Source organism: Abrus precatorius, unplaced genomic scaffold (assembly GCF_003935025.1).
Source record: "Abrus precatorius isolate BTA unplaced genomic scaffold, Abrus_2018 Scaffold3, whole genome shotgun sequence".
NCBI classification, from domain to species: Eukaryota; Viridiplantae; Streptophyta; class Magnoliopsida; order Fabales; family Fabaceae; genus Abrus; species Abrus precatorius.
In genome coordinates this window covers 36,428,659-36,450,579 of record NW_020874373.1, presented here as the reverse complement: position 1 = coordinate 36,450,579, position 21,921 = coordinate 36,428,659, and the positions used below count along the sequence as shown (strand labels likewise).

Here is a 21,921-nt window from a genome sequence, read left to right as displayed (position 1 = left end):
CTGTCTAATCCAAATAAGAAAGTAAATTTATAATGTACATACAGTAAAAATGGAAACAAATAGACCATTACGTAAAAGCAATATCATGTCGCGGACACTTAAATTTTGATCTCGACAATTAAATCCGCTCATCTTTCCAAACAATATCGGTATCACTTTTAGTCCATAGTCAAATCGGATTTAAATCCTCTCATGTAATACTTCTCTCCCTAACGTTATTGCACACCAAAAAAGCAAGTTCAATGGATCCTATTATAGTTGTTTTGTCGGAGGAAGAACATAAACGGATCAAAATCCCTTCTAAGATGTGCATCGCTTGGAGCTTAAATATGAAACTAAGGCTGATGAAAAAATATATTAGCGTCAGATGGTGTCGAAGAATACGAAAGGTGAAGCCAAATTCAAACCAAATTAACTTTAATGCTTGACAGTGATAATCCAATGCTATATCGAAAGCGATGCGTAGAATGTGTCTATTCGTAGCTACAACTACTTACAATTGCTACAGAAAATCTTGCTGCAGCTAATAGTGCAACCAAGAATTTCGAGCTCCTAATAATTAAGCCTTCAGATGGACGAACTATTCTTTGTTGCGAGAAGAGCGCTCCTTCCGTTGACCCCCGAGAATACGAGAAATTTGCAAACCTCTGCTGAATGCTTGGTTGAACAGCATGCGGGTCTGAAATTCTGAAACAAATGGAAACCAGGCCAGAAAAGCAACAGGAGTGAACAAAAGCAAACCCATTACAATCTCATAACCGCGAGCAAGAGTTTTTACTGATCCCCAAAACCCAGCCCGGCGTACTACAGGTTTTAATGCTTGAGCAATCTGCAAAATAAATAACGACAAAAAAATCAAAACTAAAAACAAGTAGATGGCAACAAAGATAATGCAATATATGCTCCAAGATACTAAACAAGAAACTTAAGAAAAAAGAGAATAATCTCAGAACCACACTGAACTAAAATTATATTAAACATTGCCCTAATTTGTTATCTATCACTTTCAAATCAATAGTTAACGAATTCATGTCAACAAGTTCAGTCTCTGGCTCACATTCAAACATTTTCCAAAATAGATAACATGATCTGCAATGTTATGGGGATCTTTACCCCCTCTTGATAGCCCTTGGTAGTTCCAAATTTTTTCACAAATTAATAAATATAAAATTATCTGGGGATATAACATTCCCCTCCAAAAGAATATTCATTAATTTAGTAGGGAAGAAGTGGAAAGAGAATTCACCTGCAGCATTCCCCAACCAGTTGGCATGAAGGCAAGAATGCAAACAACTATGTCCTGCAATGTCATATGCGGAAGGGCAATCAAAGTGACAAGAATCGAGACAAAAGTGAGGAATATCAAACCCTTGATTAATCGGAAGACAAGTTGAAAATTTGCACTGAATTTACGCCTCCCAACAGACACCGTCTGAGACAACAAGGAAAGCAAAGGATAGTGTTAATTTTTTTTAGGAAAGAAAATGAACATAACCATCTTTATTTTAATTCAGTATAAGAAAACTCATCCACACCCTACATCAATGAGAAAAGGCTCCAGTGAGACAATAAAATGTGTACATTGTGGAAGCATACATACATGTACAATTATAACATGCTCGTAGAAAATACATTAGTAGGTTGTTACTAACCTTCATCACAAACAATATTACAAATATCACCAACCATGAAATGCCATAGATCTGTTAGCCACAGAAAGGATATCCATCATTCCATTTAACTTGCCAAATTATAATCAGTAGATATAAGAATGCAGGAAAAGGGAACATAGGTCAAAACTTTACCAGAAAACTTTTTTGGCTTTTCTTCGTAATATTTAAGTGGTATACAAGACCATACTGATAGATAAAAAATCGCAATGATAACAATATTTCCACTATGATTCCCCGCATTCCTGAATATTGGAGATGTTCTTGTTCTTCTTCCCACCAAGATTCCCAACTTTTTTCGGGTGGTACACCTATACCCCCTCGATTACTAATCCATTTATTCCAATCAGTCCAATCATCAACAATTTTTTGCCATTCAAACCCAGAAGGATTGAACAAAAAGGGAGCAAACAGCCAGGTACCCACCATAAACCACATTGATATGGTAATCAAGACATATGCAACAGCACTTCTGTAAGTATGACCAAAAATTTGATATACAACAAGCAATATCATGAGCTCAATACCCTTGACAAAGTGACTACGAGAGTAAAGTCTATAGTTGTCAGCAAACTTAGCATGGAAAACCACAAACCCTCGACCAGTGGGTCTATATTTTGCACCTCCATGAAGCAATGTTCTACCAAAATAGTGAGTCTTTGTCCCAAGCGAAAATGTGAAGAATACTGGGGCCAGCTGTAGTTGCATTAATATGAACTCACTAAGTGCAGTTCGAAAGCCCCTTTCCAAACCGATTTCCATCAACATGGGCAAGGCCATCAAAAACCCAATTTGAACAAATGACTGAGAAGCAAGAGCCACTTGAAGAGGCTTATTGTCTCGAATGGCTTTTTGGGTGCTCAGACCTTCTTCAAGCCCACTGAGAACAAGATAGAGGCGACCATATAGGAATACATATACAGTGAGCACAGTTATCTGCACAAAAATGGAAGCAGGGGGAAAAGAAGTTCAAAAGCCCAAGATATAAAAGCTTAAAAAAATGAGTCTAGTTTACACAGTACCCCCCCCCCAAAAAAAAAAAAAACTGCCATATTTGCTCCCTTTTTGATCCCAATAGGTTCCTAGTAAAAAAAACAGACTACATAATATGCAAGTAAAAGTAACTCTGGCAATAACATACAAGAGTGCTGAAATAAAATCCAATTGTGGTGAAATAACAAGACAACATTCTGAAGAAGTCAAAACGGTGCCCAAGTCGGTATACATCTCGACTTAGTGTTTGCTCTCCATTGCCATTAGCTATTTTAGCTTCAAACATAGAAATCTGATTGAGACCCACATCTCTTCCCTTCCCTACTTGTATGTACTCATGATGAGTAACATTTCCTTCACGGAGTGTGGAGTTGAAGCCTAGAAACAATAAAAAAAAAGTCCAATGAAGATACAATTATATACAAAAAAATAATGAGGAATCAAAAGGCACTGTACCAGCAAAAATATCTTCACTTAGATTGATAACCTTGGAGGCTTTACTGACACCCCCTCTTGTCAGGTGAAACAGCCTATCAAAGACATCAGGATGACCATAATGGAAACGAACCCTACATAATAAACAGGAAAGAAGGAAAAAGATCAGACATTTCTATTTATTTTTAACTACTCAGACTGCCCAAGAAAATGATAACTTAGACCTCCTGCAGAAATCTGATGTATTAATTGGTAGACTGTAGACCAAAAGTCAGTCAAAAGCAGTGCTTTAAATTAAAATAGAGAGTAATTTGTTACTCCCCCATTGACAAAGAACAAAACCCAAATCTGTAATAAAGTCAATCCACCAATTTCAGACAGTTTTAATATTCATTTTATGTTTATTTTTAAAAATTTCTTTCTTTCACAATATGTATGATTGCAACTTAGCAATTCTCTTATATTAGAAAGTAGTGCATTTATTCCAAAGTTTTGTCCACATTATCCTTCATCTGAAACAGTAGAACAACTTACTTCAGAGGATTAGCCAACAATCTCTGACCAATTGTCACAAAACTTGTCTCCTGATTTGACATGAACCATGCAAGGGAAGAAACACTGAAACCAGAGCAAGACAAACTCAGAAACATAGAAATTATGTCTAGTTGCAAATAAACAAAAATGGATTTACCTTCCAGTAAATATATGCTCCCTAAGTCCAAGAATACTTGGGAACCGAACACCATCATGCTTCTTTAGAAATTCTTGCAACAAATTTCTCATTTTCAAAGCTTCTTCCATGTAGTTATCCTATAAATGGTGCAACTTCAGCACATGCCATAAAGAGACCTTACAATGATGAGCTCTTTTCACATACATAACCATTAACCATCATACCTGGTTCATATCTATTGTTTGCAAGCCCTCTCCACGTGTGAAAATTATGGCATGATTCTGATTTTCAGGCTTACCCTCACCCAAAATCGCTGGTCCAGGAAGCTTTATTTTATATATGACCTGATTCAGAGAATCAACAGAATATATTATTAAGAACATAAATGATAGTTTAGGCAACAGTTAAAGTCAAGAATTGCATTTAGTTCTATGGAAAGAGAAAAATAGAATGATAATTCTTTTCTTATCTTGAATTAAATAAAACAACGGTGTCATTATATAAGTCAGAGTATGTTCAATTTTATTCTGATGGAGTGTGTTAGAAAGAAAAAGATGTTTCTTCCAAGCTACAATTAACTAAAAAAGAAATCATTGTTCCTTGATACAAGAGCTTATTTATGTTTAAACAAAAGGAAATTTTATGATGTATAATGCTCACAGAGAAAAAATATATCTTCATGGTGAAGCAATGAATCACCGTTTTTCATCACAATATTTCTGAACAACATATACTTGACTTAGTGCATTACTGTTAGGTAACCGGTAACCCACATTAGTAGTTACAATATGTCAGTTACCCATCAGGAGTTAGTTACAATATGTTGCATGCTATCTATAGATAAGTATAAGGGTTTGAGGAGGGAGATCTTGTCAATTGTGTGAGTTAGGGCCTTTGGCTTGGGAGGAACAATCCCTTGAAAATTTTCAGTGTTTTATCCTAGTTAATTGGGGTTCACCCCTAATTCTTCTTAATAAGATATACAGTTTCTGTCAGTTGTCAACACAAGTGAATTCTATGTTAAGTAGGGCTGCCAAGGGCTACCTAATGAAATTATGGGGCAAAGATAATCAAGCCACACAAGCATATTTCTACAAAACCACTATTCGTGAGAGAACAAAGCGCCGACAATAGTCATTTTGGTCCCGCAAAAATGTATATTTGTTTTATTTGGTCCCTCATTTTTAATTTTTTCCAGACAAGTCTCCCAGAAAATAAATTTTTGTTACAAAATGGTCCCTTTCATTTATTTTTCACATTCGGTCCCTCAAAATATCATGAGTTTTCCATTTAGAGCCGCATTTTAAGTAGACCAAATAGGAAATTCATAATATTCATGTGGGCCAAATGGAAAATTTGTGATATTTAGAAGGACCAAATGAAAATTTTCAAACTATTTAAAGGGGTCAAATGAGAACCAAAAATCACAAGAACCATCTAGTAAAGAACATATTATGGACTTGTTTGAAAAAAAATAAAAAAATGAGGGACTAAATAGGGAAATGCAATTTTTAATGACCAAAAACTTAATTAAGCCAAAGATGTTCCGACTTGAGGTGATGGCTTAAAAATGTGTTTTAAGATGGGTATTAGTCAGCAGTCAGCTGGACATATGTTGATATATTCATACAATTAGATGACTCCAATTTCAGCACCTCCTTTTTATTCTGCAACCTAAACATGTTATAGGATTGAATGAAATCAATCCTCTTTCGAATTTTACTCAAGACTACTTCAACGGTGCTTCCATCCTTCACATCAGAGGGAGTAGGGATAGAGCAACCTTGCAACATTCCTAGTTTCACGGTTCCTTTTTGTATATATATTTCCTCTTTGTATAGGAATTCCTATCATCCATCCAATTGGCATTTCCCTACTGTCAATTTCTCCAATCAAAACAAAACCTCACTAGGAGGGAAAAAGTAGCAGTAACACACATTTATAGGCCTCATTTATCAAAATCCAAATACCTGATCCAGATTCTGCTCAGGCTCTGAAGAACTACTGGATTTTGGCATAGCCTTCACCAAGCAAGAGTAGTAAACCTTATTGATCTTTTTCTTAGAGTCTTTGACAGGTTCCTCTACCTCATCAATGTAGGCAACTCGAAGTGAAGGATATCTGACAAATGAAAATATGTAGACCAATTATTCAAAAACAATCTATCAATTTATACAATATATAAAGGAGAATGATTCTCCTACTTGCATCCATGCTACATTAATTGTTATCCTGCCTAATTAAAAGAATTTTTTTGTTAAATAATTTCTGATCAAAACAAACCATCCTACCTTCACCTTTCCCCATCTCCAATCATCCGACCCTCCCCTTTGCTCGCAAACCCATCAAACCAGAACATGTAATTTAAATTGAAGAGACAACAGACCAGACAAAAAAATATTATTAAATAGCTTCAAAAGTTGTAGGTTTATATATTACATGAACTATAGGTTATGTGAATAAGAAAGCAATCTGTAATACTCTCACATATGTGTCAAATTAATGATTAAAAATAAAATGTTTTTGAATGTTTATTGTCCTTGAACACAGTGCGTAGTTTAATTGATTATTTTGCCATTAGGTTTGTGTGAATCTTATCCATTGAGTGTTACAAGAAGGTTGTTGAGGAAAAGCTTCAATTCATTACAATCCATGGTGATGTAAATTGATGAAGGTAAATTCTTATGAATAGGTGTTGCACAAACTTACAAAACTAATCCTTTCCTTTCACAATCAAACATGAGGTGGAACACTTTAAGAATGTAAGGGATGGAAGTACCCAAATAGTTTCTTTCTTTAATCAAATTACCCCTCATTCAGTCACGTAGTCTTCTAAAACATTACCAAGTTCATATAATAACACAGTTCATCGAGACTTTTTAAAGTTGTATAAATATTCTAGCATAGTCATTTGTATGTTCAACCACTTTTCTTAATAGTATTTTCCATGTAATTTTCTTTATTCACTCTAATTCCTCAATTGATGCTTTCTATGTTAATACTTCACAATGGAACTCCCGTCCATTTCATGTTTAGCTTTTTAAGTTTGAAGTTGTAGAACATTTCTACAGGAAGTGAAATCTTTTTTGCTAGTAGCAAGCTGTAAAGGGCAACAATTGTAATAGTGTATTTTATTGTAAAAGAAGTGTTGTGTGATTAATAAATAATAATGGCATATGAAAAGTTAGTGAAAGCTCATTTTAGCCCATGCATTGCACAGATTCTCTCACCTGTGTTTTTCAATTTAAAGAACAGGCAAGCGTTAAGGCAGCATTTGGCCTAACTATTTTAAATCTTAAAAGCTACACTAAATTTAAATAAGAACTTTAAGACTAAAGTTAAAAATGCTTTGGTGATTTTATGATTTTCTAGTTGGTGGCATGCTGTTGAGTCTTGGGGATTTGGAATTAAAAAAAACTCCTAAAACTATCTTTACCTAAAAGCTCTTTCGATTTTGGTTTACTAGAGTAAAATATAAGCTCCTTTTATATACTTTATAGAGTTCCTGTATGCAGCTTCTCCTTCTAAAGAGAATAAAAACTCAAAATTAGTTGGGTTAAACACTACCTATTATTATTAAAATTACCAAAGCTCCAAAGCTTACCTTGTCATAAGCCGTAATATGTCCTGTGCACGAGCAGAACCAGATCGCTTGTCAATGCCATATTGTTGGCATGATACCACATATGTGAATTTCATATCAGCTACTGCTTGACATTGTGTCCACAATGACCTTCCCCCCCTTGAATTGTCATCCAAATTTTCTATGGCTTTATAACCTTCCATCAAATCTGCCATTTGTAATATTTCAGCCATACAAACCCAAAAAAAAATAACAAAGTTTAATTAACAACAAACTGATAACCAAAGTACATGCACATGCAACAAAAGAAATTTCACTTTATCATCCCCAGGAGAAGGAATTGTTACCTTCGTCATTGGCCATGTCAAGAAAAGCCTGGAGTACCAAAGCTTTTCTATAATACATCATACCTCTTACTGCATCAAGAAGAATACTTCAGTCGATCGCAATGATAAGTTACATTCTAAACAGAGGCTAAAATAATTCTATATAGAGTAAATAGCAAATATATAAGCATTTGAAAGTGCATTGTTCCAGCTCGCGCACACGTGTGTGTGTATGTGTGTGCATGCAAGAAAGAGAGATAGAGAGAACCAGTTCTAGTCAAAGTTTGCCCTCTATATGATGCCCAAAGACGAAGTTCTTCTACCAACTCATCAGATTCACTCCCTTTAATGTCCTCCTCAGTAGACTTCACTCGCTGAAGAAAGTTGCTCCACTCATCTGTGCATTGATAATCAAAAAAGGGAATGAAGAAATGCATTAGATTGTCATCAATTTTTCACATTTATGTAACAAAAGAGATTCGGGAGTATCGATGAACCAGGAAAAATCTTTTGCAAGTAGAACAGTATTGAAACACCATCTTCATTTTGTGAATCCAAATCATGTAAGGAGAAGAGAACCTCTTCTGTATAGTATGGTGTTAAAACCCTATAACCAAAATCCAAAATAACCAAAAATTAACAGAAGACAAATACACCAAAACTGGGGGATTAAATAGTTTTAAATAACACTTGACCTAGTGCATATACTCAATCTATTAATATTTTTTTATGGGGTAGAACTTCAAGCAGAAATACTAGAAAATAAAATTCTGCAGATTTTAGCCAGACACACTTTAATAGATAATAGCTCTGACTCTTCCTTGCCAATCCTCCCCAGAAATATGAAAACTTTGAGAAACCAAAACTAAACGTTCAATTCTATCAAGTGTTGCACAACATTAGAACATTCCATAAACTTTAACAACTAGAACTTAGTGCTCCATAAAATTAGAATGTTAAATGCTTCACATATCAACTGATTAAGTATGCATACTGTGAAAAGTTAACAAAATCTCAGAGCTTTGAATCTCCAAACAACAAGAATGCAGGGAACAAAGGATTAAGATAATGCAAATCATGTATTAAGAGGAGAGATTTCTGCAATCTTTAACTAGAATGATTCACAAATTTCAACAACAAAACATGGCACAGGATTTGGGACTAAAAGAGAGCTTACGAGAATGAAAGCATGTTGCGAACTTTTGGTGCCATAGGCATGTCCATAAACAACGAATTTGAGAAGAAAGAAATGCGCCTTCTGGCTTCTAAGTTAGAAGGTACATCCATGGCAGACTCTTTTGTTGTAAGCAGCAAGTAAAGTCTTTTAATCTACCCAAAAAAAAAAAGTAAACAAGTCATTAAAAGTGCACTTCACTGTTCAAACTTTAAGCAGAATAATACCATTAGTTACAAACCTTCTCTGTCCAAGCTGCTGTAACTGGTTCAATTGGAAACTTGATAGCTCCTTCAGATGCAAACAATTGGTGCTGTGGCTCTGGCTCAAGGTGAAGCATCCCCTCGTGTCCAGAACCACCATGGCTTGAATCTACCAAACTACTGAAACAATATTGATACAATCAGGGAAAGGACAAAAAAGGTTCTCTCTAAAGATGGAGACACAAAAGAATCTACGCATGCATCACCTGAATATAGGATCCTGATCCTCAAACATTATATCTCTAGTCACAACCTCCAGCATGTCTTGGAATAGAATCACAACTTGGTCTCTATCTTTTGGATCATTTTCCAACTGCAATAATTTAAATAACTGGGTAAGATTTTGACAACCATGCTAGAGAGAAATTAAATGTACCAAATTGCATAAGAGTTCTGAAATATTACCAAATATTTGATTAGCTGGACAAACTGTCCATAGAGGCTAGGAAGTGCACTCATTCTGAATTCACTTATCACTGTACCTGTCTCAATATGTTTGTCTACTTCTTTGAACATGGCCTCTATAAACCTGAAATGATCGATAACAACAAAGTAAAAAATGAATCAGAAAACAAAGAACCTTTCAGAAGACAGTTTGAGTTTTGAACTTGATCAGATAAACTGTCAAACGTGATAAAGCTAGCTGTTTCCTATGGTCCAATATTTGGAGCTAGGTGGGAATATTACACTGGAACATCACTCACAAAGTACAACTACTTATATAAACACCTACATCAAGCAGCTTCAAATAACTTACGGTGTCTCTCGTGCCCCTTGAACCAAGTGCATAATAATGCTCTTAAAGGAAGCATAGCACTCACGAACAGCACAAGACATGTAGTTGTCAGCTGCAATTCTCTTTTTCAGCTCTCGATCCTTTCCATTGCTGTCCTTAGCCATATCTAGTGCAATTGGAATCTAAAGAGCATGTGGGCCACAAACACAATTATTGAATGATTAGATGGAAATGATAGTAGCAAAGTCTTGTATCAAAGTGACAATAAACAAACCATGCTAGCAAGTAGAAAGGGGGGCCATTGTATTAGATCCAATTGAGTATCAGCCCAATATGGTACAAGCAAAAGGTCCATTTCCCTGAATAATATAACCACCTCAGCACGCAACTTTAGAAAAATACAGCTGCCTATCAAGATAGAGAGCAGGTAAAGAACTGTAAACAAAAAACTTTCCCTCACATTACCTATCACTAATAAGATCTTCCTCTCTGAAACTAGTAATTATTTGGTTCCACAACTGTGCAAACCTTGCTGCTTCCTTCTCCTTGTTAGATTGGATCTGTATCAATCAGCCAAGGCAATGTATTCCAAAGTTACAAATGCTCAAATTTTAAATTACAAGCTCAAGTAAGTGATGATAAACGTGAAACAGTAGACCTGAGCAAATCTACGAGATAAAGTGGCTTTTAAGCCTTTTTTCTTTGGCTCATTTGTTTCTTCTGGAATCAAACTGGCATTGAAGGCACCGGGCAATGATTGAAAACGAGACCTAAGCATTCCAAGTGTTCGTATCTGAAACACGGATAAGCAGTGATGCATAAAAAAATTTATTTAGAAGAAATAGATATTGTATTCAAGAGTCATTGTTCTATACATAAAAGCCTAGAACTGCCCAAGAGTTATAGTCCTGTAGTTAATTAAGAACAGAAAAGTTCAATCCCATAATTAGGGGTCTAATCAATTGATGGAAGACCAGAAGTTTGTCAGAACAAGATTGCTATATGTACTGCCACATAATGTTTAAGTACTATCCAACAAGGAAAGAAAATTTGGCCAAAACAAGCAACAAGAGGGAAGGAATAAGAATAAGTATATCTATGAAAGCAGCAATAACTTCAAGCTTCTTAAAATTCCCACCAAATTACATGGATAAAATAAAAATACTTAATTAACAAGAAAAATATAAGTTCCTTCCAAAAGAAATGACTATAAAAGTGATAATAGGAGTGTGGACAATCTACTAACCTCCCCAAGCCGACGAAAGGCACCATAAATTCCACCAAATAAGGTTGAGAATATGGCATACCAAATTTGAGTATCCATAAAGTATACCTGAAAAAAAAAAAAAAAAAAAAAGTTACATGATCATACTACTGATATTAAAAATAAGATGCAAGTGAGGTACATCATAGACCCACACCAGAATAATTGGAGCCCAAAGTGCAATTACAACGCCAATATTGTTCCTAGCTGCAAAACACAAAACCACTTATAAAATCTTCTCTAAGAAAATGAACTATATAACATTCTGAACATTCAAGCTTATTACCATGAGGAAAGAACTCATGCCACTGGAAAGTCGATATTTTTACACTCATTATAGCTTGTGTAGGTCCCACCAGAGGTTTTATCTAGAGAAAGAATATAAGAAGGTTAAACCAAGAAATTATGATAAAAGAGCAGTCCAATAAGATAAAAGAGAAGGTTTGGAGGATAAGAGATCCTCCTACAAAAAAAGAGATGAAATTAAATAAAATCAATTGATATTTCTAAACAAAAAAGGTATAGGTATCGGCCCATGATGTTTCATTGACACAACCCTGACAGTAAGAACACTAGTCAAACTTACACCAGTAGTTCATAAAAATAGAAAATTACACTTAAATAATTATGTTGTGACAACGAGACAAAAGGATTTAAATTAAGAAATCTCTCCCCCACCCAAAAAAAAAAAAACCTTGAATATATCCATAACCACAATTGTGAGAAATTGTGGCAATGAACATGATAAAGCATATGACCATAAGAGTCATCTAAAAGATATGATAGCTTATACTGGGTTTCAAAACAGGAAGAAAAGAAAATGCATCACCTCTATATAATAACTGAAAGCCAACTTCGTAATTATAAGGAGGACCCAAAACATTGTGTACCTGACATTATAAAAAATGACACATCACACATTACATTAATATCAGATGCCTAGGAATATTATACCATTCACATGAAATAGACACTTAATTTATGTTCTTACTTGAAAAGGGAAAATGTGCTCTCATGCATTCCCCTACCAACATACAAACGAGGCTGGCAATTACAAGGCATCAGAAACACTGAGTTAGAATCTAAATATCTCAAGCTGTAATGACACAACATTGTCCTTATATGTACCAAACAGAAAAATACAGTAAGAGAAAAAGGGTTGGATTACCATCTACCTGTGACCACCACATCATTAGCATCACAATTCTATAGTTTGACCTTTCAAGATGCCGCCGAATAAAAGGGATCAGAAAGAATATAGCAGCAAGCATATTCGGTGATAGGTAGACAACAACAGCCAAAATAAACAATGAAGGAGCACTTGAACCACTTCCAAACCAACTTTTAATGGTTTGAGCAAACCCAGGAGGATTATCCCATGTATACGCATAAGTAACTGACAGAACAATCACCCATGCTGCAGCTGAAACAACTTTTAGAATGTATCTCAACTTAACATACAGCGACATACTCCGTTGGGCTTTCCAACTTAGGATCACATCAAGAACAGCTGCCCAAGTGGGGGAAAAAAGATTAGCATAAGTAACACCAGTTTATGAAATGACAAAGCGTTCCTATTCTTATACATGCTACAGGAAATTGGCTATTACCTACCTTGACCAAGCTTCAATATAGCTGCTGTTATAAACACACTCAACACCTTCTTGAACACATCACCATTAAAGATTACAGTTGGATTCCCAGATCCATTCCAGGCAACAATAATCATAGCCTAAAAGACCAATTGACCATTTTCAGAGATTGATTCTATTTTGCAAAGCATTAACGGGAAAAAATGCTCACATTTAAGGAGCAAGAAAACGCAGAAAATATTTAATACCTGTAAACACAGAATGAAAAAACTCCACATACGGTCAAAACTTCTGAAAATATGCCAAAATGATCTTATCTCAACAAAATTCACTTTCCCAACCCATCTGTCTTTGTTAGGTGGCTTGTCATCCTGTACATGCAAGTTACAGCAAGGCTTAAGGGCACAGCATTATGTATAACTATAATCATTCCAAGCATAGAGCTAGTGCATATAATGATTTTGTTTCTTGAAAGAAAAAAAAAAAGATTGTCTAACCAACATATCATTGTATAAATTATCATTTCCAGTCCAAATAACAGCATACAAGGAAATTTCTACAAGATTTTTCTGTTCTGATAACTAAATCATAAATAAACACCAAAAGAAAATCAATCTTACAAAATAGAGTATAAGAGTGCCTTCTTAATCGGGCAGGAGAGAGTTTAAAGCTACAATATGGTCAATGAAAACTACACGTTTCCATAATATGCTCTCTCATGATTTGATGTGATCGAGTTGCCAAATGTTTCTTATGATCATTTAATACTCCATAAATGCGGATGGCAAAACAAAACAATGCTAATATATCACAGTATGCCATTGCTAAAAATAAAAGTTGAGAAGCCAATTTAAGCAAATATGAATTATTTGAGGACCAAAATGGTAGTTTCTGTTAAAAACCATCATCACATTAAATGCAAAAATTTGGACTTTTGTCCCAAAAGCTGGACTTCATGAAAAACCTGAAGCCTCTTGTCTACCAATTACCAAAACACCATTAACAAAAAGGCACATGAATTTAAGTCCATCATCGTTACATATGGAAAACTCTACATACAAACAAAAGCACAAGTAAAATACATTAAATAGTAAACAATTGAGGAATGCTCAATCTCAAGACTCAAGCCCCTAACAGATAGTCAGAGTAGAAGTAAGGCTGACTCTTTACTACATCCACACAGGAGAAATCATTATCCCAGTATGCTCTGGCACAAAATCAACAGCCGATAATGATTTCAATGGAACAATTAAAGATTTGAATAAAGATTGGGAAATCATTGTGCATCAATGCCTCATAAATCTTAATTTCTGATTCTTCAGTCTTGTTGTATTGTTTTCTTTCATTTTCATTCTTGTGGAGTACAACTTATCCTCCTCTCTATCTCTCTTCTTTCTCAATGATCTATTGTTTTATCCCAAATAATAATAATAATAACTATCTACAAATGACCTGGAGCTATATAAAAATCCCAAGAGACTGATGAACCCCATAAGGATTGCAGCTATTTTCAAAATTTCAATGAGCAGGAAAGTGATGAATCCCCATAAAAACTACATATGCAATATCATTTTAGAACGTTTTAAGGAAAAGTAAATTCTTATAGCCAACCTATGCAGAGAAAATGAAAGATTAATAATTAATACTTACGTTAGATTTATCAAAACCCAGCTTCTCAAGAGGTTGACAAAAGAAATCAGCATCAGCACGCATTGGCCAACCTAACCGAAAACAATCAGCAGACCTACAATTATGTTGTTAAAAATTAATTCATAGACACATATTAGTGTGTGTTTGGTTCAACTTGTTTTGAAGAAACAATTGTTTATTTTTGCTAGCTTTCTGAAAGATATACTGAAAAGTAAGTGATTAATTCCCAGAAAATAGTATCCCTACCAAACTTGTACTTAACAATGTATACAAGAAAAAAGTAAACGAATTAATTATACCAGAAATATTCATTTAAATCATCATAGTTCCTCCATTGTGAATGCTTAGACCTTCCCTTTTTGCTCTGTGCAGCTTCCTTTTGAGCAAAGAAATATCAATTTATTTTCATATTATCAACGTGAAAAATGAAAGAAAAGAAATTTTTGTGTGATGGAAACAAGCCAAAAAGGAAAAGGACAAGAAGGAAATAAAAATGGGAGAAAGACCTTAGCAATCACGTTATAGATAGGAGTGACCACTTTCCTTAGAAAAGCCTCCTCTTCACCTCCATATGCTGGCTTGACATTCTCTCCAGTCATTGGACTGACATTCCCAGCAAGCATACCATACAATTCAAAAGCCATCTACAGAAGCCATAATGAAAAGATCCCAACACACCAATATTTGACAAAAGTAAGTTACCATCAAAAAGTTTCATTTAATACCAACATGGAAAAGGCCACAATGTGAACAAATGCCAAAACCCTAGGAAGAATGCACACACATTGTCATATAAACAGTCATGAAAGGAAGATTAAGCAACACCAGGAAACAAAATGGCAAAAATATCTATATGTAAGAACTTAATCTTCCAATACAAACAGCATATTATGTATCACTAGGATACCAACAGACAACAACAATTAAAAAAATATCTTCTCAGAAAAAAAAGTTTACATGCATTAGTTTTATAATGTGCAACCCATGCAGGATAGGGAGATGTTGATCCTCGAAATTTCCATCTTGCTTAGGTTTAAACACCAACAAAGCATAAACATAAGCTCTCCTAAAACTTATTCTAGATAATTGCATTTAATTGCAAATTCATCTAACACACCACCACAGTCCCACTCAATGGTGGAATTCTGAAAGGAACAATTCCCAACCAGGATCCAAGAATACAGCTTCAAAATGCATAGCCAAACATTGAACACCAAATAAGTCACAAAGATGAGAGGAGAGAGCATTGAACAAAGAAGGGGATAAGAAAAACAGTGAAGAAAAAGTGGGGTTTTGTCATGTGTCTCAAGCAGCAAAGCAGAACAGAAATAGAGATGAGAGAAAGGGGTGTGAGAGAAAGGAAGAAGAAAAATGCAGGGAAAAGTGAGGTTAGGTCTGAAAACAGAGAAAACTATTTTACCCTTGAAAAAACCTAAAGGTTGTCATCATAAGGACAAAAAGGAAAAATGAGCTTATTTCTAAAAATTAGAAGTTTTTTTTACCCTTAAAAAACCCTAAAATTTTGAAGGTATAAAAGGAAAGTTGGTATCTTTCCCTATGGTGGCACTATTGTGCCAAGAATACAGCCGCTCTGGTATGCCAGATCTGTAGCAGCCGAAGGCGCTCTGCCACATACCACCGCTATTGTGCACTATTGACAACTATGGAAACAACAGATTACACAAGCAAAATAGGCAAATAAATGCAGCAGAATAAGTTTGTTATTTTTGTTCCTAGGTGAATACTATAGAGACAGGCTCATGCAGAAACACACAAATGCAGGAATCAATTAGTTTGATAAGGGATTCAGACATCATGTATATCCAAAATTAGCTTTTCATTGCAAATGCATCAAAACATCCCTAAAATTCTGAACAATCTGAAACAACAAAAATAACAAACATTCTTGGAAATGTAAATGAACATTGTAAATAGGTTCAAGTTACAAAGCATACATGGTGATATATATAACAAAGGCATTCTGGCATGAATCTTAGATTGGCAGCTTCACCCCATATTAGAAGATAAAGACCCATATATAGTAGTTTGCGCTGCTGTACTTCTTGCTGTATGGTTGGTAACCTGCAACATTGTTGCATGCGTAATTTGCATATTATTCATACATGGATGAGCATCTAATTTTCCTATATTCATGCATTTAGTACTCATTATATATAGCATGCATTTGTTTGTTAGAAACTTTAATCACTTTTTGTCTGCTTATCTTGTAGGTGGATGAATTTCGAAGAAATATGCTATTCTTTTTAAGGGAAGGAAAAGCATGAACCCCCCCCTCCCCCCCAAAACAAGGAAAAGCAAGGACTAGAAAAGTTGAGGACCCAAATAGACCTAAAACTAGCAATTTGGTGAAGAAAACGATGACCCAGAAGCAATCATGACCAGCCCTTGGCCCCCACCACAGCCATGGTTCATACACAGCAAGAAACACAAATCCAGAAGTAACCATGGCCTGCCCATGGTATCCATTTAGGAATGGTTCGACTACAGAATCTTAATAAAGGGATCCAAACATGACTACACCCTTGGTGTAGTAACCACCAAGGCTGTGGTTCGCACCCTGATAATTAGTCTCTTTTACTTATGCATCCACAAGGCATAATACAAGGAGAACTGAAAAACATATATCTTTGTCGACAAAGCGAAATAGGAGAGACAAAACATGGCGCAAATTAGAACCCAGGCTCAATTAAAACTGACATGTCAATTTTATTGCATGTCAGATTAAATGCCAATATACAGATTGACACCAATACAAGTTAAACAGTAAAACTAAAAAAAGTTTCAAAATATTTCTTGTCAATGCATAGAACAGAACCAAGCTGCTAGTCCGCAAGAAGATAACTACAGTACCTTTCAACATTAGGACAGAAACACTCACCAAAGGCTACTTTTCCGATCCAAATACTTGCACCACTTTTTGTAATTCTTGAACAATTTCTTCATCACTTCTGTCAGAGCACGCTCATCCAACTAATCAAACAAAATATACTAGTCAAAAGCTGATATGATACACATTATTGTATTATACATATAATACTTATGAAAACTGAAAAAAAAAAAGGTAATTTTGATTTTTTTTTAGATTTCATTTTTGTTTGATATATTTTCACTAACAATTAGAAGAATGCAACTAGTTTTCATTTTGTGCCTCCTATCAAGAATTTCCAAAGGGAAGGGAAGAGTGAAATCAACAAAATTTAGGGCCACTTTGCTTTGAGAAACAGTTTTTGGTTTTAATTTCCTATTTTGTTGTTATTTTATTTCCTGTTTTCACAAATAATTACAAAACTGTTACCATGTGCTCACTTTGTTTACTATTTTCAAAGATGTGTAGGGATATGCAGGAAACAAGGAAATAAAAATCAGAAATACCTTGTTTTCACCAACTAGTGTACAAATCTTATACAACAGGAAACCAAAGTAAAAAAAGTGGCATATTGTAAATTTGTAATTATGTGTGAGAAAGGTAAATATAAAAAAAAAAAAAAACATTTTCTCAAACTAGGCCCTTAGTTTTCACCATTTCCTTCACAATATCATGGAAAAAAGAAACAATGTGAAAACAAGGATGTGTTTTTCTTTTATAAACAAAATCATATCAACTGAAGATGAAAACAAAAAACAATTCAAATGTCACCTTAGTTTATAAGACCATGATTCACAAATGAAGATAGATATCCGAGATTCAGGATGGAAAGTTTATGAAAGGTGTATGACCTTTAAACTCATTAAAAAAGGAACAACAAGAAGGCGTCCAGCATGAAGAAAGAAATAATTAGCTGCACAGTATCATATCAACAAAAGAAATCACCATGCACAATAACACTATAACTTGAAAACATTAAGTTTTACTATTACATGCTTCCCTTACCCTCCAAACCATACAAAGTGCATTTATATAAAAGTTTAACAACGCATTCAAATTTATGTATTAATATGGAACAGACAGAAACAGCCTTCCAAGATAAACTGTAACTAAATAGCAAAATACTTTGATGTTACAGAAGAAGGGACACAGTAAGTGAAGTGAATACTGTATAGTACCCAATACCATTGGATCAACCAACTAAAACATGTTTTCCTTCCTGTTTTAAATTTCCTTTTATATTAAACAAAAATAAATAATGCTATCTATAACAACTAAAATTGAAAATATGCATCATCAGTTCAATTAAATACTAACCTTTGGTTGCTGATCAGGCTTCGGAAATTGTCTTATGTGAACATTAGCAAGTAATAAGATCAAATGCTCTCTCTGATTTGCAACATTGTGTTTCTGCATTGCATATACAAATATATGAAAACCAGGAGGAGGCAAACAAGTTCAATTCAATAACTTAGTTATGAAGAGGTCAACTTTTGGTTTTAAAAAAAAAAGTATTAAAATATATAAATAACCTTGCGGTTCTTGATTGTCTTTTACCTGAAATCCAAACATTGACCCAAGCCAATCCAAAATGTCTTCATCCTTTTTCTTCTTGTAGTCCTTGGGCCAAGGAAGACCCCTAGTGTTACGAAGAGCATAAACAGCAGCTTGGATCTATAAAGAGTTATGAATAAGTATTCTGATTAAAAGTAAGATGCTCAGAATTACAATGTATAAAACTAAAAATCCTACCTCAGGAAATTTCATGATAGCCTGATTAGCACTGTCAGGATCAAGAGGAAGAATATTATAAGGGACTAAGATCTCTGTTTTCTCAGCAACTTCATATTGGGTCTCCAAAATCTATGACAATGGCAATAGCAAGACAATTATGAGTAATGTAACAGCATGTAAAAACCTAGCAAGTTATTTGAATATGGATAAACAATAAAGGTTCAAATAGAAGAAGGGGACCCCAACAGGAAGATAACATCTTGGGAGAAATAACCTCACGATCAACTTCCATAGACTGTGTCATGTTAACAGCCTTCAAAACCTCAAAAAGAACATTAGCCGTCTGATATGCCTTGGTAAGCTGTGCACTGAAAGAAGGACAAACTTTTAGTCATACGATAGGCTGAGAACATGTCAAATAGAATATTAAATGGAGAATCTACCGGTCAGCTTTATCAGCAGCATTTTCTAAAGCTTGGATATATTTTTTGTAGTAATGCTGATAAAAACTCTGCATCTCACGAGCATCACTTTTCTTTACCCTTCCCTTCAGAGTTGGATCATTTTCCTAACCATTATGGAACAGATTGACCCAAAAAAAAAATTAGAGAGACTTAGCATGAAATAATATAAATTAAGATACAGAAATAGAGACTATCAAATGTTATCAGAGGCAACTATTCATTCTATATTTAGCAGTTTGAATTTATGCCAATGTCATCTTGGAGCAAGATTGAAAATATTTTATCTGAGACCTCTTTAATCCAAGAATAAAACACTGCACCCTAAGTCAATCACGATTCTATGGTATCACAAATTAGAAAACAGTGAGGATCATCACATCAACAATGACTGAATTTCACTCTGAATTGTAGATTTTCCATGGTTCACGCACTGCCATACTACAGTAAGGAGAACGGGTAAGGACACACCCAACTACAGTATACAGGATGGCAACCCACATGAATGTATGAATAAAGTTGGTCTACTCAAAAGACCAATAAAGCAATGCAGAACTTGTGTATGGACGACAATAAACAGCAAGGAGATGTTTTAGGGTATAGGCAGAAAGAAATTAAGTGTATACTCTTTCAAGGCGTTGAAGAAGGGCGGTTTTGAATTGGCGAACTCCACGACCACTGGAAGTGGGGTCCAACCTATGAGCTTTCTCAAAGGCGTAAAAACGGCCTGCATGATCAGCAGCAAACATAACAACAAATTTCGATGCTAAAAATAGAAAGAACAAAAAACGGAGCTCGAAAGCGAAGAAACATACAAAGATAAGCAACCCTGGGATGCGTCTTTTCAACTTCGTTAGCAACACGAAGAATGGGAGCAATCTCGACGAGAGAGGATGGCACAACCTCACTGTCAAATATCGACTCTCCCAGGTTCCCCGCCGTCTGCGTCCGCGTGATCCGCCTCGGCTGAGGCTCCGAAGGCCCCGCTCCTCTGGACGACGACGACGATGACATTCCGATCAAACTCTTTTTCCCTCACTCTTCTTTATCCTACAAAAGCAAAACAAATGAACGCTAATATAAAAAACAGAAGCACAAAGCTGAATCGCATCGATGAAAAAAGAGAAAAAGTACCGCCGACAAAGAGAGGAAAGTGGAGATTCCGATTCTGATCAAAATTCTGGCATCTGCACTGAGGAAGTTGAAATGCAGCAGTAGCAGTGACAATGAAATGCGATGGAACCCTAGCAGAAGCAGAGAAAGAGAACCGTGTGGTGCGTGAAGGAGTAAGAGTGCAAGCTACTTCGAAGCTAAGTAAGAAAAGGAGAGTGAGTTACTCTTACTATTGCTAGTTCCGGATACAAGCGCACTCTCGTACAAAACGCTTTTCTTTTCTTCTCTTTTTCTTTCCTTTTCTTTATTGGTTATTAGTTAATTGCTTCCTGTGACCACGATGTTACTGTCTTCTGTATTCAGCGTGGGGTCACTCCCTCTTTTGCAATTTCGGTGTGCCCAAAAGGGACTAAATTTTCCTACTTATCACGTTCCTGCCACTCTTCGTGCTTCACAGCTGTGCTTTTTTCTTTTTTTTCATTTTCAACACCTAATTATTGTTATTATTTTCATTCTTTGGCAAATCAATATGGTATTAATAGGCTCAATTCAAATCTTGTAGTATATCCGGAATTTAAAAATACGTAAGATATTGGCTGAAAAAGTTGATTCCAGAGACTCCGAATATAAATCTGACGGTAGGAGAGGGTGCGGGTAAAAAGGGTATGCAAATAAACGGTGCCACGAATTAAATGAAAGCAATGGTACAAGTTTATTTAATTATGGTAAATTGATCCAACAAATTATATACTTGCTAATTGCTATCAAGGGTAGTTACTATGTCGGTGCTCCACGACTTTAGTTTGTAGAAGCCCCAAGCTTTGGATTTAAGGTGTGGTCCCTTGTATAAATCATGAATCATTTTTTGTTAGTCATTCTTGTATAAGAAACTTAAATATTTTAAAATAGCTTATTCAATTATAACTTGCAATCAAGTTCAAATTTGCAAAGAACAATTGCTCCAATATTTTTCATAAATAAAATAAAATGACTAATAAATTTTTAAAAATGTTAAAATATATATTTAATTTTTATAATTAATATTCATGTTTTGGTCCCTATTATTATAATACTATTAAAAAATACAACTCAATGAATGATAACTTTAATTAACAGTGTCAGAATGACAAATAAGTTGAATTTATTTAGTAAAACTAGTCTTATGCTATCAAAGAAGTTGTGAATTATATATTTGTTGTTGCATCTGTAAATAGTTCCATCTTAATATTGGCACCACACTTGCTGTGAAAACAAATTTTTAAAAAACATTTAGAAGAATACAACAGATCTTCTAACGTATAAAAGATTATCACGATTAAGTTTTGTATTTTTTTTCTATTATTAAATGTTAAATAAGTTTCACCTAT

General features: G+C 34.8%; 1 protein-coding gene across 4 annotated transcripts; it reads right to left on the bottom strand.

The window, feature by feature from the left end:
- Positions 1-390: 390 nt before the first annotated feature.
- LOC113860707 (callose synthase 3-like) lies at positions 391-20,744 on the bottom strand. 4 transcript variants are annotated; one of them, XM_027493200.1, is made up of 43 exons: positions 20,576-20,744; positions 20,257-20,484; positions 20,068-20,168; positions 19,424-19,548; positions 19,255-19,348; positions 18,999-19,109; positions 18,804-18,920; positions 18,564-18,656; positions 17,259-17,350; positions 16,315-16,441; positions 14,866-15,003; positions 14,659-14,735; positions 14,360-14,453; positions 12,958-13,080; positions 12,732-12,849; positions 12,293-12,627; positions 12,109-12,161; positions 11,947-12,007; positions 11,404-11,485; positions 11,275-11,324; positions 11,100-11,186; positions 10,512-10,646; positions 10,319-10,413; positions 10,128-10,212; positions 9,875-10,035; positions 9,523-9,646; positions 9,324-9,430; positions 9,096-9,237; positions 8,858-9,009; positions 8,178-8,287; positions 7,949-8,077; positions 7,702-7,770; positions 7,376-7,562; positions 5,742-5,892; positions 3,996-4,115; positions 3,790-3,908; positions 3,633-3,716; positions 3,120-3,232; positions 2,812-3,041; positions 1,806-2,606; positions 1,653-1,703; positions 1,247-1,432; positions 391-829 (listed from the first exon to the last, which is right to left on the bottom strand). In XM_027493200.1, the coding sequence occupies exons 2-43, from the start codon at positions 20,453-20,455 to the stop codon at positions 581-583; spliced, it is 5,877 nt and encodes a 1,958-aa protein (XP_027349001.1). In that variant the 5' UTR covers positions 20,456-20,484; positions 20,576-20,744; the 3' UTR covers positions 391-580. The 4 variants fall into 4 exon arrangements, with proteins under 4 accessions (XP_027349001.1, XP_027349003.1, XP_027349002.1 ...); XM_027493202.1 differs by having other exon boundaries at positions 9,096-9,234; XM_027493201.1 differs by having other exon boundaries at positions 20,257-20,481.
- Between the last annotated feature and the right edge of the window lie 1,177 nt (positions 20,745-21,921).

Coding starts and splice junctions, on each gene's coding strand:
- LOC113860707 (XM_027493200.1), bottom strand. CDS start 20,455: ATGTCATCGTCGTCGTCGTCCAGAGGAGCGGGGCCTTCGGAGCCTCAG. Junction 9,647..9,874: donor CAAGGGGCACGAGAGACACC/GTAAGTTATTTG, acceptor CGATCATTTCAG/GTTTATAGAGGCCATGTTCA. Junction 2,607..2,811: donor GATTTTATTTCAGCACTCTT/GTATGTTATTGC, acceptor ATTTTTGTGCAG/ATAACTGTGCTCACTGTATA.